Below are 17,077 nucleotides of genomic sequence, written 5' to 3'. Positions count from 1 at the left end.
CGGCAGTAACGGGTCGGGCAGTAGGCTTCATCGCACCTTAATCCTGCAAAATTAATTGAGGTTAACGCAAATTAGCTCGCAAACTATTTGAAATTCATGCAAAAAACTGTGCTTTAAATCGATTTAAACCAATTGGTTTTAATCTGATGAGTAACGAGTACAGAGGTAAAACAAAATAATTGATCAACGCACTAAATTCTTCTTTGGTTCTTGTACCAATTTACTCCGGCAAGCAGGATCCGATCATTTTATGAAAAAAACACATATGGTCTATTTCTTGTTAAAAAATGGATCATTATACTGTGCCATAAACGTATAAATTTCAATCAATAATATCTTATGGAAAAGTAAGTTACTTTACATGAGGTTTATCAAAAAATAGCAGATTGAGCTGTTAGGCGACTATTGCATCTTTGCGTCACCTGTGCAAAAAAAAAAAAAAAATGTTGCTGCGGCCAGGTTATAAAGGCATTGGGCTTGAGTAACATTTAATATCTTATTTAGAATATAATTACCTCTAATAACACTTAACATTGAGCTGCGCTCATAATGTCTTTACTTATTTACCTCTAAAGCCAAAGGTGCAGACGCACAGGTAGCCCCGAGTGCCGGTCACGCACGAAGCCCCGTTGTTGCACGGCCTTGCCGAGCACTGGCCCTCGACGCTGTCATGGAAAAGCCTCGAGGACGAAACTCCTGAAGAACTTGTGGACGTCAGAGCTGAGCTGGATGGTTGAGCCGAATGTTCCTGCAGGTATTTGGAACTGATCACTTTTTATGAAACGCAATCGGGAATTTCTGAGCAATCGATTGTAATTTTCGAGAGTTGATTTCGCTCTGTCAATTTTTATTTTGTGAATTCAAACACTCTGAGTTCTATGCAAATACAAGGAAGCAACATCGTGTTAGACATGATTCAAATAAGTCTCTTCTTAGATGATATTCCTAACCAGATTAAAAAGAAAACTCTATCAAAATACCAACGAGTGATGTGATATAGTAAAATTGCTAAGCAGTTCTATCAACCTGAGCTTGAGAAATTACATTATGTCTTACCTCACCGTAGTGCCTTCTCTCGTGCTTTAGTAAATTGTCGTTTTTCCATTCTTTTTCTTCTTCACGTCCATGGACGAGCTGGCCATTCTCATAGTGCTCTTCAACTTCCATTTCTCTGCGATGAGTCACGCCTCCGATGCCACCTCCCGGATAACCTGGAATTCCGTAAGTCGCTCCCTGGGACCCCGAACTTGATGATTCAATGTTGAACGCTGACGACTGGCTCTGGTATCCGTTGTGAGATCCGTACACTGAAGGCTGAGCGTTGTAATCTGCACCAGATTGAGGAGAGTACGCCCCAAAGGATCCTGTGGCTCCAAAAATGGTCGATCCTCCAGCTGAACCACCGTAAGTTCCGAAACTTGACGATGATGTGAGACCTGGACTAACCTGGACTGAAGTCCCACGTCCACGAATTGCTTCCCCCTGAAATTAAGAACTTGATATCGAAATAGGATTTGGTTAGGTGATCTAGAAATTCAGTTTGACCGATCAATTATGAAACGAAACTGAAGAATTGGAAACGAGTAACTACAGACAAACGTTTTTGTTGAATTATTTTGAGAAATATTTAACGAGTAACGACCAATAATTAGTTTTATTTAAATTTTTATGACGCGAATTTTATTACCTGTCCATACACACGTTCTTCGTGTTTCTGAAGCTCGTTGTTCTTCCATTCTTTCTCTGCCTCCCGTCCTCTAACAAGCTGCCCGTTCTCATAATGTTCTTCTACTTCCATTTCGCGCTGGTGGGATATTGCTCTTCCCCCTGTTCGATCCCCACCAGCATATGCTTCGAAATTCCCAAAGGCATCATATCCTGTAGTTCCATATGTTCCAACAGAGGCACCACGGTGGGAAGCTTCGGATGAGGATGAAATTTCATTCGAATAGCTGCTGCTTCCAGTTTGAATTTCTGTGCCACCGCCAAATGGTGAATAAGACTCGTTTTCCGTGTCCTCCGATCTTTCGCCATCGTACTGTGTTCCCGAAGTTCTACTACCAGTAGAAACACCCGATGCAGAATGTAAAGACTCGTAATTGCCTATTCCTCCGTCACCAATAACAAATGTGCGTGCTCCAGAATTAAGAAGATTAGTTCCTAATTGACTATTAACACGGGATGATTCAATTGCAGCATTTGGGTTAATCCCAGCGGTATTTTGGCCGCGCTGAGTTGATCCCGAGTTTCCACGTTGGTGTTCTGAAACGTAGTTATTGCTATCCCGTTGAGTCTGTGTAGAGTAAGATGAGCCCTGATAGTGTTGGCTATGACTATTTGCTGTTGACGCTGGCCGATAATTGGACTCAGAAGCAGTTGTCAGAGTTCTCCCAGACAAAATATCTTGTAGAGCATCTCGGTGAGCACCCGTTGCAAGCTCGTCTGGACCTTTTTCGGAATATTCCTCATGAATCAAACTTCCATCCGTGAACTGCCTTTCGTGTCTCAAGTCGTAAGTTTGTTGACCATTTTGAAATTCTTGTTCCCGCCGTATCTCTGTTTTCCTCGTCTTGGTAACAGGTGTTACATTTATAGTTACAGTTTCGCCTACGCCAGTACGTTGCCGGTTTCCACTTCGATAACCTTCTTGAATGCCTGTATCAAAACTGTTGCCGTAATTACGATTTTCGATAAAATTCGAAGTGTATCCTCCCCCGCTCATCCCTCTTCCAATTCCCAATAACCACGCATCGTCCTGATTATAGATGGTTCTTCCCAGCGATGCCAATTCAGCCTGGTCCTTTTCATCATGATCCTCGTGGATAAGCTCGCCATCTTGGAAACGACGTTCATGCGTAGATTCATAAACTTGATTACCATCGACAAATTCTTTCTCTTGCTTCAAGTCGAATCTCTGGGAATGGGCCAGAGGAACAGCATTGGGGTCTAATACTCCATAGCCTGCCAAGTCATCCATGCTTAGATCTAGAGCTCCTACATTGACACCATCGGTCAACATTTCATCTCTTGACCTTTCAGTCTTATTTTCATGGACTAATACTCCATTCTCATAATATTTGTTCAGTCGTGTTTCACTTACAAGTTTTCCGTTCAGATAACGTCGAGAGGATCTGGTTTCTATCTTATAGCTTGATACAAGAGGTTGAATTTGAGAGGTAATTGTGCTCTGCGTCCGATTTGTGATATATGCTGCCCGATCATATGCTGATCCAGATGCGGGAATAACATGTGATCCTGATCTATCGTCCTGACCATGCGTGGAATAGTACCTAGAGAGTTCAGAGCTTGATGCTGTTCTCCCAATGCTTGTCGTACCAACTTTATTATCAGCCTGGGAAAAACTAGAAGTGCCGTCAACGATAGGACTTATATCATATCGTTCTTCGTCTATTTGTGTGTTTACAGCATCAATATTATTGAGTCGTACATTTTCATTTTCTCCTACCTTCACTGTGAATGAAATTCCAGTTGTACTACCTGGTCTGACGGCAACATTGGCATTGGAATTTCTATGTTCACCTGTAACTGTCGAACTAGTGATTATACCATTCTGATCAGCATGTTGAGGGGAGTACGGTGATGGGCTCGTATCAATAGTTTGAAGAACAACGTTCGTACCGGCCGACCGATGATCATTGCTTCTGTCGATTTCGTTTGTATGATCTAGATGATCATCATAAAGAAATCCCGGTCGCAACGCTCTTACGTGCTGCGATTGCTGAACTGTGTGAGATTGTTGTGAAGTGTCGACCGCTTCAGCGTTCCTGTTAACGCTCATTTGCATATTTTCACCAGCTTTTTGTGAACTATTTGCACCACTCTCGTAGCGATTTTGTGTCGTACTTGATGAGGTAGTTTGAACTTTAACCGGAGATTCACTTCTCCAGTGAGACCAAGCAGAATAATTGGCGAACTGACTTGGTTGATAAGATGAGGAACGAATACTGTACGGAACTGAGTACGTATCTGTTATACGACTGACAGTTGGAGAAGCCGTCGTTGTCGTTTGAGGTCTCTGAACATAGCCAGATCCATAGAACGCAGAATGTCGTCTTTCAGTGTTAGCTGATTGAGATTCTGAATGTGTACCGATTCTCTCATAGTTCTGCTGCATATCGGTTTCAGATGGTTGAGGTCTGCCGGTGTGCGAGGAGGATTCGTACTCCGATCTATAACTTGCAGGAATTGTGGATCCAGGCAATTGGTACGTAGCTTCTGAAAGTTGTCTTTGAGATAAATTAGATCCAATGTGAGTGGAAGACGATTGATGACTCTGTGGAATACGTTCCACTGTCCGTGCAGGTGTATAGCTGGGCCTGTATGAAGGCTGATTAGAGTGGGCTACAAAACGAGTAGAACTCGTTTCTTGAGAAACTTGGGCCGGTCGCTCACTCGCTGTTAACAATCCGGCATTAGTTATACGCACTCTGTTGGGTCGTGGTCTGTACTCACTCGAAGTGCTACTAGATGTTTGCCTTTGAGTCGTACTAACTCTTCTCTCCTGAGGGCCTGGTCTCCAGTATGAAGCTCTGTATGAAGTGTCCGTGGGCGTCTCATAACCAGAACCAGACCTGACATGAGCATTGGCTGTTTCGCGGCTTACGGTGGATTGTTGAGAGCTAGCGGCGTTTGCTGCAATGTTAGCAGTGCTTCTTGATCCATCTTCATCAGCAACGTTGTGCACCAAGCGGCCGTCTTCATATCTCCTTTCCTCATTCCGACGATAAACCTGTTGGCCGTCTACGAAATGGGATTCATGATGCTTCTCATCTCGGACACTTGTTGTCTGAGCAGGAGCATGAATCACTGCTGTACCTTGATGAAGTCTCTCTCTGAGTCGTTGGACGTCTGCGCTGAACCTATTTTCGAAATTGTCCGTCGTTTCCGCAGCGCTTCCTGCTGCTCTGTAGTCGTTGCCTCTAATTGTATTTAGGCTTCCGCCGGTCGCTCCATGTGTCCCGCTCATTCGGTAATTTGATCCAGATCCATAACTCCCACCCGCCAAAGCGGATGATCCTTCAGTTGATCCAAAACTTCCTCCAGTGAATCTACTTGAGGAAGATCTCGAAGCACTACTCCGGTAGCTGCCCGGTACGATTACCACAGGTAAATTTGGTACAGTATTTGGGTCTCCTCTCTCATGACCATCGTGATGCACAAGCCTTCCATCTTCATACCGCCTCTCATCTCGCTTCTCGTACACTGGCTCGCCGTTCACAATGCGATGTTCTTCATGCACTTCGTGTTTCACCGATCTACCGTAAGGCCCAAAGTCAGCCTGGAATTCGCCCAACTCCTAAAAGGAAAATATATAATACTTAAATACATTTAATTTCTCCTTATAAAATATGCTCATTTTCAGTGGTTCAGTTGCAACTAGACTCACATGTATTGCATATTGACAAAATTAGTTGATTTTATTTACAGTTTTTCGTATATGTAATTGTTAAATTGTGTAAATTTGATGTGTTAATTTTTAGATTGACGATATGGAAGTTCCGTAATGCATGACTTGAAAATAAATTATTAAAAATTTGTTTAACGCAGTTTTGCCATTAAGTTCTCACTACGTTGCTGTTGTAAGCAGAAAAAGTATCGGAAAATTTCTATTGTTTGAGCCGATTAAGAGATGAAGGGATTTAAAAATGACATAAATTGAGGCAATTATAGAACTGCTTCCATTTGTTTTCTTGCCGTTTACTACACTCCTCTTGACCAAACCTCCATGTTGAAATACATTCATATATCCTGCTCATCTTACAGGAATTAGTAACTGATTAGTGCTTAATTCATTGTTTTAATTTAATTTAATTTTTAAAAGCCTTTTGTTATTTCAACACGGATTTAAATTATTCCACGGCAATTTCTTGCTCATTTTTCATGTAAGTCGGTTTGCTGACTTTGTATATTGGAGTCTCTTTTTTAATGCCTATTAACAATTTTTTTTAGCATCCGAACATAGGTAATAAAAATATTTATATTGTATATCTCCAACGATGTAATTAATGGAAATGAATATACCAACCTAAGATAACCATATACAAAACCTGTATTTTTATTTGAAAGAATAGACATTATGTTAACTATGCACACATATATTATCCCGTATATTATGATGACTCTAGGACTGAAGATATTGACAGAGGTTCCTCCGCAATCTTTATAAAACCGGATATCTAATAATTGTCTTCATTTCTTGTAGAATTTTATCAGAGTATGATCAAATATCCCTGGTAACATTGAAAACATATATATACTTCTTTTTTTACTACAAGACATTTCGTCTTGTTTTGGTCAAAATTCATTAGTTAACCCGAAAAGCTTCTCGATGACTCATTCAGCCATACATTAAAATCAAACAATGAAGCTGCTACTTAAGAGGTTTTCCCTCTATCTTGAATGTGCGAGGGAAAAGGCACAATAATCTAATGATAAAGTTAAGAGTACACAAACGTTTAAAAATGAAAGATAACGAGTTTGGCACTGACAAAGACATTTTTCTCACCGATCCCAACGCGGAGCTGCCACTGGTCATGTGTGTGCCGAGGTCGATGGAAGAGACGTAAGGCGCTCGTATTTGTTCAACATGGAAATCTTCCGCGAGACCTGGACAAGAAATATTCTTATATTAGTGCTGTCTGTTGGTTCTTGTGGTAATGCACTTGGAATTTCAACATGGCACGAAAATTAGCTATCATGGAACACAAGTAATCCGCCAATGAATGAACGGTAAATTTAACCGTGCACCAAAAAGTTGAAAGTCTCATATCAGTTTTCTGAATTATACATTTAATAATGCCAAGCAGAAGCTTACTACATTCTTTTCAGAGTGTTTACATCTTTTAAATGAACGTGGTGTGAAAAATTAATGATGAATCAACGTATTGAAAGCTATGCCTCTTAATAATCAGTTGAAGGAATCAATGACTTAAATTTATTAGCCGACCAACGGCACAAAAGGCTTTTATATGAAAATAGAAGTGAAAAGATTTTACGACTCGTAAGCCCTACAACCCTTCGCTGCCAATTTTCTTTAATATCGTCATTTATTCAAATTGCCCTAATTAAGTTTTCAGAATAAACCATGCACTGTTTATCTTATTGGGAGTCGAGACTTTCACATTTAACAGTCTGTGATGTGTGACTTTGTGCCACAGCTTCACAAATTTTAAATTTTAATATAAATTTAAAATTAAATGAACTTTCACGCTTCAGTCGAAAAGGCTGCATTATCATGAAAATAGCGAGCCCTGCTTAGGTTTTAATGTTATAGAAATGTTATTATTTTTGACCTGCAAGATAACTAAATGTTTCCAGAGATGGGCAATCTCTGCACTTGAAGATTCCCTTAGCGAAAATCCCGTCATCTAGAAATCCGTCATCCCAAAACCCGTTGTCCCGAATCCCGTCATCCCGAATCCCGTTATCCCGAATCCCGTTATCTCGAATCCAGTTATCCCGAATCCCGTCATCCTGAATCCCGTCATCCTGAATCCCGTCATCCTGAATCCCGTCACCCAGAATCCCGTCATCCTGAATCCCGTCATCCCGAATCCCGTTATCCCGAATCCCGTTATCCCGAATCCCGTTATCCTGAATCCCGTCATCCTGAATCCCGTCATCCTGAATCCCGTCATCCCGAATCCCGTTATCCCGAATTCCATTATCCCGAATCCCGTTATCCCGAATCCCGTTATCCCGAATCCCGTTATCCTGAATCCCGTCATCCCGAATCCCGTCACCCAGAATCCCGTCATCCCGAATCCCGTCATCCTGAATCCCGTCATCCTGAATCCCGTCATCCCGAATCCCGTCATCCTGAATCCCGTCACCCCGAATCCCGTCACCCCTTATCCCGTCACCCCGAATCCCGCGATTCCGGTATCCCGTCATACGGAATCCCTAATCCCGTCATCATGAATCCTATCATCCCAAATCCAGTCATCCCGAATCCTGTCATTATGAGTCCCAACATCTCGAATCCCCTAACTTCGGTTTTGCATGTAAATCGCTTGAACTGTCTATTCTTGAAAAGATACACACAAACTACAGTAAATAACCAATTTAAATTATGTAATACAATTCATTTCTCCCTGTCTCAATGTCTCACTGTTAGGGAACGCGGTGCAACACACTGTTGTTGAATCCCGTGATCCTGAATCCCGTGATCCTGAATCCCGTGATCCCGAATCCCGTGATTCTGAATCCCGTCATCCCGAATCCCGTGATTCTGAATCCCGTTACCCCGAATCTTGTGATCCTGAATCCCGTGATCATGAATCCCGACTGTTTTGCATATAAAGCGCTTGCATTGCCTATCCTTGAAAAGATATACACAACCTACAACAAAAATCCGATTTTAATTATTTAATACAATTCTTTTCCCACTGTCACTAAGTCTCACTATTCCACTGTTAGGGAACGCGGTGCAACACACTATTGTTTTATGACTATTAAGGATACTTGCATTTATTATTCATGTTTCAGAAGTCATCTCACTAGTCACCACGTTTAGCCACTCTTTTAACCTTTTCATTTGCTTCGTCATCCAACCTATAGGTACGTATTAGTGTTTGCACTATAAAAGTTTTAATAATTTTCTGTGTCAATTCAGTGACTGTTTATATAGATGATCTTGAATACTAATATATATATAGTCCGTTAGTATTATGTTATGCGTCATATTTTTCATAGCTAGTGCAGGATTAATTCATGAAAAAAAGAAAGAGTACGAAACTGAGACTAGACAAGAAGAATGAGATTCAGCTAGGAGAAGACACAGTTTATATTTTTGTATTTGGCATTTTAACGTCATTTTATTATTATTGTTGTGTGTTATCACACCATCTCATGTTGGCACAAACTACATGTTGCTAATGGGCCTTAAAATTAAAGGGGATTGACTTATCCTCGTGAATGTGCTAAAAACAAATTTTTTCAGTTTTCACTAGTATAATCGAATATCATTCTTACCTGAATCGAAGTATTCATAGGTAAGCGTTGAATAAAAAAAAGACGAAATTCGACTAAATTAAATACATAATTATTTTGATTATTAATATTGTTATAAAATAAGACCTACAGGCCCACAGCGACACAGCCAAATCCTACGGTCGACTTAGGAGTATGTTAATTAAAAAAATCTAAAATTAAAATTACACTGAAATTCACGTTTTTGCAATTTTAAAGTCTTTGCACCAACTCGAGAAATTTTTTTGCTTGGAAAATACTTTAAAGGAAATTCATTTGACAGGTTTCCTCATAAAAAATCACAGTCTACTAGCAAATTTCCATTAAATTGTTTATCACTGCACCACATATACTGCGCACTACGCGCGTGTCGTCATGCGGAGATGCACCGCACAGCTGCTGCAGTCATCAGTGCAGTGCAGCCCTGACCTTCTGCAGCTCTGAGCTCAAGTCGCACTTAATATTTACACTCAATGATACAAGAGTTGCCCCTTCAAAATTTATTGTGTTTTTGACATCAGTATTTCTTCGTACCAAGTAAATTATTAGCTGCTATAAAATTAATTTCAACTTCTGCAATGATACATGAGTGTCCCCTTAAAAATTTGATGCGTTTTTGACATCAGTTATTCTTCATACAAGTATATTATAAGCTGCTACAAAATTAATTTCAACGTGTGCAATGACACATGAGTCGCCCAATAAAAATTTGAGGCGTTTTTGACATCAGTTATTCTTCATATCGAGTAAATTATTAGCTGCAATAAACTTAATTTCAACTTTTGCAACGATACATGAGTTGCCCCTTAAAAATTTATTGTGTTTTTTGACATCAGTTATTCCTCATACCAAGTAAATTATTAGCTGCTACAAAATTAATTTCAACTTGTGCAATGATACATGAGACGCCCCTTAAAAATTTGTTGTGTTTTTGACATCACTTATTCTTCATACCAAGTAAATTATTAGCTGCTATAAAATTAATTTCAACTTTTGCAACGATACATGAGTCACCCCTTAAAAATTGGTTGCGTTTTTGACATCAGTATTTCTTCTTACAAGTATATTATTAGCTGCTACCAAATAACTTTAAAATTTTGCAATCATTATTATTCTACACCAAAACTACAATGAGCTTGTATAACATTAATCCAGCGAATGCATCATGAGAACCTATGCTACTAACTAACGAGTATGTATACTAAATTAATTCAGTTATTTCTTACGTCATTCATTCTATGCGATAATAGTTTGGTTATTGTTAAAAAATTCTTATACCATGAATAATCTTGTAAAAAAATATTTATGAAAGTACTTAGACCTGAAAATAATAACTAACTTAAATTCATAATAAAGTTAGTGGAAGCTTCAGACCCGAGATACTTAATAACCCTTTCGTGACTAACGTGACTATAACGTCCCGCGCAATATTATACCCTATATAACTTGCATATAGCGCAACATTAAGGCACAGCTAACTACAGGGATATGTGAGAAACACTTCAGCACCAATGGTAATTGCAAAGAAATAATATTTTTATCTGTTTATTGTGATATGTTTATAATTTTTATCTGCTTATTGTGATATGTTATTATAAGCTAGTGTACACGTTATCCAAAGAAAGTTTTTGATGGTATTCAACAACTATCAAATATAGTGCAGGTAAATATTGTTGTTTTTTACTAGAAAAATAATCATTTCTCAAAATAAATATATATGTGAAAACGATGTATTTCTATGATCCCTAACTCCAAATTTGTCTGTAGGGCCAAGCATCGAGTATAAAAGACACGTTTCAATAAATAACAGAAGCAGAAATGCTTCTACAATGCAGCAGTCAACTGGCGCACTATCTGTCACCTCAGTGGCAACCATATACCACCGGGACTTTCTAGTCCCGTTTATTTAATTTTTACCATTAATATATATTTAAATATTTTTAACACTGTCACTAGTGTTAAAATTATAATAACACTATAATTATATTAAAATTAACACTATCGGTAATTATTTTCACTATCATTGCAGTGAATTTTCATTAATAATTTCTCAAAATAATTTTTAATAATTTTTAAAATATCAAGTGTTTTAATTCATCCGTTACCTACCCAAATCAGCAAACCCACTTTATGACTTTAAGTTAAATTAAGATCAATACTTAATTAATACTTACTTAATATTAACTGTTATATTGGTGATATAATTATTAGATTGAGATGGCATGCAAAACGAACAGTAACATTAAAATTTTGCAGGCATTTGTCTGATGAAAAGCAGTTTATTTGAGCAAAGTTTTATATATAAGTTTTATATAAAAGCAAAGTAGTTTATTTCTGATAAAAAGTAGTTTATTTAGTTAACATGTCGCAGTTGGTGTTAGGAGCTTTTGAATTATGATATATTCATAGTAGGTATATATCGTCACTCCCGATCTATGTGAGAGGTCCATTTATACTGCAAATAATTAACATGTAATTCTCTGACACAGAGCACCCAAAGTTCCAAATATTTCGCCGTCATGTAAACGCTACCGGACTTCTCTGCCTTCTTGATAATACGCCAGCTTTATGTCACGACTCAAATTTATTAGCTAACATTACCTCATTTCCGGGTTTTCATGTAACCGAGGGAGTAATTCAATATTAAGCTGAAATATTTTGGCCTTCTTCGGTTGCGGTCATTATAGATTGTTTTAGATTCATTTAATGAACGACACATGTATGACTCTCGAGAATATCGAAGTATGTTGATTTTGAATTAAAACATGAATACAATGCATTACTTTATCTCTGAAATTCACAAAAAAAAAAACACTTTCAGGTCATGGAAAAATTATGAAAAAGTTATACGCGTTCACAGCGTGAGTATTAACTCCTAGAAAAATTGGAAAATATATTGAATACAGGAGCTAGTAAGCTTTCTTTAAAATGATTGAAACGAATTTTTTATGTTGGTGTTAGGGATTTTTATTATCTAAATAAAAAATAATGCATTGTTATTGGGAAAAGTGGACATGTTCGAATTAATCAGCATATTGGAGCAAAAAAGAAATAAACAACTGAAATACTAACATAAATGTAGCATTTAAGCAGGAATAATTCCCCGAGATTCATTGTACGAGTTTTAAAATAGTGAACCACATCGCTTGTTGATCAAACGGTCAACAAATGGAGACAAGTAATTTCTGACAATGACGTTTACCATGAACTGTTGAGCTCAAATTATCGTCATTGTATGGAACCTATAATTATTTTTATTTATATATTGTAATTTAATAATCATTGTACACATATCGGAACATACCATTTATCATTTTTTGCTTCAACAGGGATCAATTTAATTTCTTCTAACAGTTATGAACTAATACTTTTACTTTACACGTATAGTTAACAACTTAGGTTATATTTGCAAGGATAAGCTACTGTTAGAATATAATTCTCTCCCGAGTCATGTACATCAGGAGATTCAATTGAAAAGAAATATTTTGCAAATTTTGATACACAACGGTAATTTATTTAAATTCGAAGTCACTCACCTGCAATGATGTCCAGAAGACCAAACAATAGAATCAGATGAAACCGATTCATTGCGTTTAATTAAATATGGCGATCTAACTACTACACACCGACCCCGATTCTTGGCGATAAATATTTCTTATGAACAAAATAGCTCAGGGGATCCTGAGCTTCTGTGATATATTTTTATGGTATAACGAACGTCTTTTCTTAAGATATCTTCTCTGAGCACTGGGCAACCGCTTGAACTGCAGTCTGCTTTATAGCCCCACGCTACGCAAGGCCGCGGGATGCAAACAAGACGCGATTGTGATGGCATCTTGACCGTGATGCTTGTTCAAGACTTGGTGCTAAATCACATGTAATTTTTAGTTCTAAAGATTTCCTGTTCATTTAAACTATACTGTAATCGCAATTAGTGAACACATTACTGCATTATCAGGTGCAGTCGAGCTCCTAATCTTTTTTCGCTGAGGTTTAGTGTTTTTTAATCAACATTATTCAAAAATTTCATAAGCTTTTCACGACAAAACATTAAACATGGTAAGAACGTTCAATCCACATTTTTACTTGAACAGCTAAACGTCAACAGAGAACAACTATAGATTTTCCTCACATGCATGTCTTAAGCAGACTTCTTTTAGCGGATTGATTCACTTAGTTAATTTTGATTCATTTAATTTATTCTGTGGAGATTCCAATAGTTAATTTTTCTTGGAGTGATTCATTTAATTTATTCTGCGGAGATTCCCATAGTTAATTTTTCTTGATATGATTTATTTAATTTATTCTGTGATTCATAAAAGCTGTTGACACACATTATGTTCCCCTCGGAGTCATTCGTCAGATTGTTTGCCTTGTGAGTCCAACACCTCATTTCCGGACTTGTCACGTGGGCGCGACACGCGGTTCTGCCATTTGCAGGGCTCATCAATTTCACCATGACGCCAACCACGAAAATGATTTAAAGTGAATCGTTGACTAATTCCATTCAATTCATTAAGTCTGGATTCGAAAAAATCAAAATTTGAATTCAAACGAGCAATAATGTTTTTTTCGCCCACCACGAAAATGATTTAAAGTGAATCGTTTACTTACTTCATATAATTCCTTAAGTCCGGTCTCAACAAACTCAAAATTTGCATTCAAACGAGCCATGTAATAGGTTTTTTGAAAGCTCACTTACAAGCGTCTGAAGGGAACGCTGACTGACTTGTGTAGTGTAGAAGGGCGAAGCTAATTAATCTATTAATTGATTAGTGTTAAATTTTCAGAAATTCCCGGATTCCATAGACAAACACGATTTGAGTTCATCGTCTAATAACCGTGTTCAAATACTGCTTGATTTTTAGTAGTGTGCTTGTGTAGGTAAAGGCAAGAAGTTTGATAAAAGTATTCAATGGCACCATATCGTTATAGATATTTTTTTGCATCTCGCTTGTGTTTAAATAGCAGAAATTTCTGATTTATGTTAATAGAGAGATCTAAAATTACCCAAGAGGATGTGCATCAATTAAGAAAAAACACAATATTTCTGGCTATTTATCTCTCAACAAAGATATCCGGTCCCATGCACACCAGCATCAATGTCATGGCAAGCGTGGGTAGAATTGTTGTAAGATTTCCAACAGGATACACTCTTCAGCGTTCGTTTACTTAGCTGCAATGTATCGCAAATGCTATTCCAATATCATATAACATTCCTCAGTACAATTTGAATTTCAATATCATATTATGTGGTTTATATTCCGTGGTACAAATCGAATGATTATTCTGATGATATGTTGTCATCACCTTCTTAATTGTAGTATCAGTTTTTTTAGCGCATTTTCTCATTTATGGAAAAAATGCACTATTGTGCTCGCCATGTCCGTCCGTCCGTCCGTCTGTCCGTCCGTCCGTGACTTCAAGTTTTCGTCGACGAGAAAATGCGCTCTCTGTCACTCACTGCAGTGAGTACTGAGTTATATTTTTTTAAATTTAGACCGTGTTTTTTTTCCGCAAGCTGTTGCGGTACGAAGCATTTATTTTCTTTCACTTTATACTGTGAATGACATTAGTGGTTAGAGCGAATAATGAAAGAAGGCATCAAGTAGAGGATTTTGCGTGATATGGGACTTCCTGGTTCTCATAAAATAATTAATGAGAATATGCTAACTACAATTACCACCCTTGATGAGACTCCACATGTCACTAGGGACCTCATAAATCGAACACTTGATTCTCTAACTCGAGCCTGAGACTGTAAGTCAAGGTCCTGACCCACATACCTTGGAACACTGGCCTTATTCTCTTCATTAAAGCGTGAGTGTTTAGTACATTCAGAATTTGATCGTTACATATATTTGGAACTGTTTTATAAAGACTACTAATTGTTGTAGCTCTGATATGTCCGAAATGAAAGGCGTATCCGAAATGAAAGGTGTAAATATAGTGACTTCGCATTTCAGATTCCTAGCGCAAATGTTGAAATATCAGTAGGAGAAAGTAACAAAATTGAAGAAAAAAGAAATGCAATACTGGAATTGCGAAGAATACGAAAAATTGGCGAAAATTGAACAATCGAGTGATGCTGTAATTACGGCAGCTACGCAGCTCGAGGTGGTCTAGCAAAATTTAATGAACTTGTTTGTATAAGGTAAAGGAGCCTGAAGAAGAGAGCTGGTAAGGTCCCAATCTTCGCTTTATGGAAAAAATTTGATCAGTACTCACTGCAGTGAGTGACAGAGAGCACATTTTCGCGTCGACGAAAACGTGAAGTCACGGACAGACGGACGGACATGACGAGCACAATAGCGCATTTTTTCCATGGATGAAAAATGCGCTAAAAAGGATCCGGCGTCTTGAAACAGACGGTGTAAAAATTCGAGAAGGTCGTTCATAGGAACGAATCTTTATTCTTGAGTTACAATTAGAACAAGATTCTATGAATCGTAAGTGTTCGTTAAGAGTCATCGAATCCTGCTGTTGTTGTAACTTACGGATTTATATACTCGTCAAACCCTCTAGTATCACGAATACCAACATTAGTTCAGCTTCAAGAATATTTGATGTAAAGCTAATTATCTACCAACATATTATTATCAGGATTTTCGCAACGATATCAATTGTGCATTGAAAACCAAAAAAATGCTGTTAAAAAAAATCGGGTCAAAAGGCCACTCTTTAGATTGTTTCTGAACAAGTCACGAAAATTGAATCGGCGACAGGCCATGAGCCTATTTCTTCTATCAAAATAAAATGAGAAGAGCTAAGGGTGGCCCAGTAGTTAAAGTTCAGAGTACCAAGATTGACGCACTAGAGAGGCGCGGGTTCGATCCCAGCTCTGTGCGACAGTTTCTGGTCAGAATCGGAAAGGAGGCCGGGCGGTTAAGCACAGCAGAAATGTAGCAGTGCGTTGCGAGTTTGAGACCTCAAAATGCTGTGAATGTTCTGCGATGTTAAGAATCGGTGACAGGCCTACGGCCTAATAAACGCTGAAACTGCTATTATTATTAGCATTATTATTATTATTATTAATATTATTAAGAGAAACATGTGATCATGGTGTGTTGCCGATACTCTGATGGATGCCGCGTGTCCAGCGTGACAACCACTCACGCACAACACAACGCAAAATCTTACGCACAATTGTTGGAATAAACAGCTGTGGCATCTTGCAGAGACTCATCAGTGATGATGATGGACTGAAAGTGGAAGTGTGCTGGACGTTCCAGATTTTTGGGTCCTGCTTTCAAATTTGCTAGGTTTACCAGTCAATATATTACCCCTCTGGATTTCCACACTGTGACTGGCCTAACCTGTTATGTAGAATTGCAGCAAACAAGCAAGTAGCCTGAGCAGCTAGAGCTAGGTACTCGTACTTCAAAGTTCAATTGAATCAATTCTAGAGTAAGAGGTAGCTAGCTACCTAATTATTACTATAAATAATTTCATGAACATGCATTGCAAGCAAAATTGCAATGCATACTCCCAGTCCTAGGTTAAAAATCTATTTAGTTTTTTCTTAGTAAGAGATTTGGAAAAAAGTTTCACTAAAGCTTTTTACTAAAATCAGCTAGAATCTAGGCAATATATATGCAGCAAAGATTTATGTTCTCCAGCTTAGGGCCTTTAGGCAGTGCTATTCTTTAAATCATAAATTTCTTAGGTATCTGAGTTAAGGGGACCGGCTAACCCCCCAGAAAACTCCTACAGTTATCATCCGATCATCATGAAACTTCACATACATACGTAAAATGTAAAAAAATAACATTTTGTTCGTATGAATTTTTCGAAAAATTGATAGAAAACGTGAAATTCATAGAAAACGGCTAAAAAGGGGTACTACAGAAAATCGATCTCCTCCTACAAATATCGTCCTACAACATCCAGACACATATCATTCGATTCGTAAAGACCATATCTATCGACGTGGCCATCGCTTTTTTTCATTTTCCCCATATTTTTTTTAATGCGCGTTTTTCCAGATGTGTATAAGAGACAGAATGGACCTCTTCCGTTACCCTGGAAATCTAAGTTGCTCTAGATAAATTTCAGTGTGATAAGCACCGTGATTCTGAAACAAGTT

General features: G+C 38.1%; 1 protein-coding gene across 1 annotated transcript; it reads right to left on the bottom strand.

The window, feature by feature from the left end:
• Positions 1-5: 5 nt before the first annotated feature.
• On the bottom strand, positions 6-12,730 carry LOC125179291 (the record flags this gene model as incomplete). Its single annotated transcript, XM_047884876.1, has 6 exons — positions 12,528-12,730; positions 6,527-6,627; positions 1,688-5,317; positions 1,057-1,482; positions 568-748; positions 6-43 (listed from the first exon to the last, which is right to left on the bottom strand). Coding segments are annotated over exons 1-6 (4,428 nt in total), but the record flags the coding sequence as incomplete, so codon positions are not given.
• Between the last annotated feature and the right edge of the window lie 4,347 nt (positions 12,731-17,077).

Source organism: Hyalella azteca, unplaced genomic scaffold (assembly GCF_000764305.2).
Source record: "Hyalella azteca isolate HAZT.00-mixed unplaced genomic scaffold, Hazt_2.0.2 contig16386, whole genome shotgun sequence".
Lineage (NCBI taxonomy): Eukaryota > Metazoa > Arthropoda > Malacostraca > Amphipoda > Hyalellidae > Hyalella > Hyalella azteca.
Note: the sequence above shows the minus strand (reverse complement) of the source record. Positions and strands in the feature narration are given on the sequence as shown.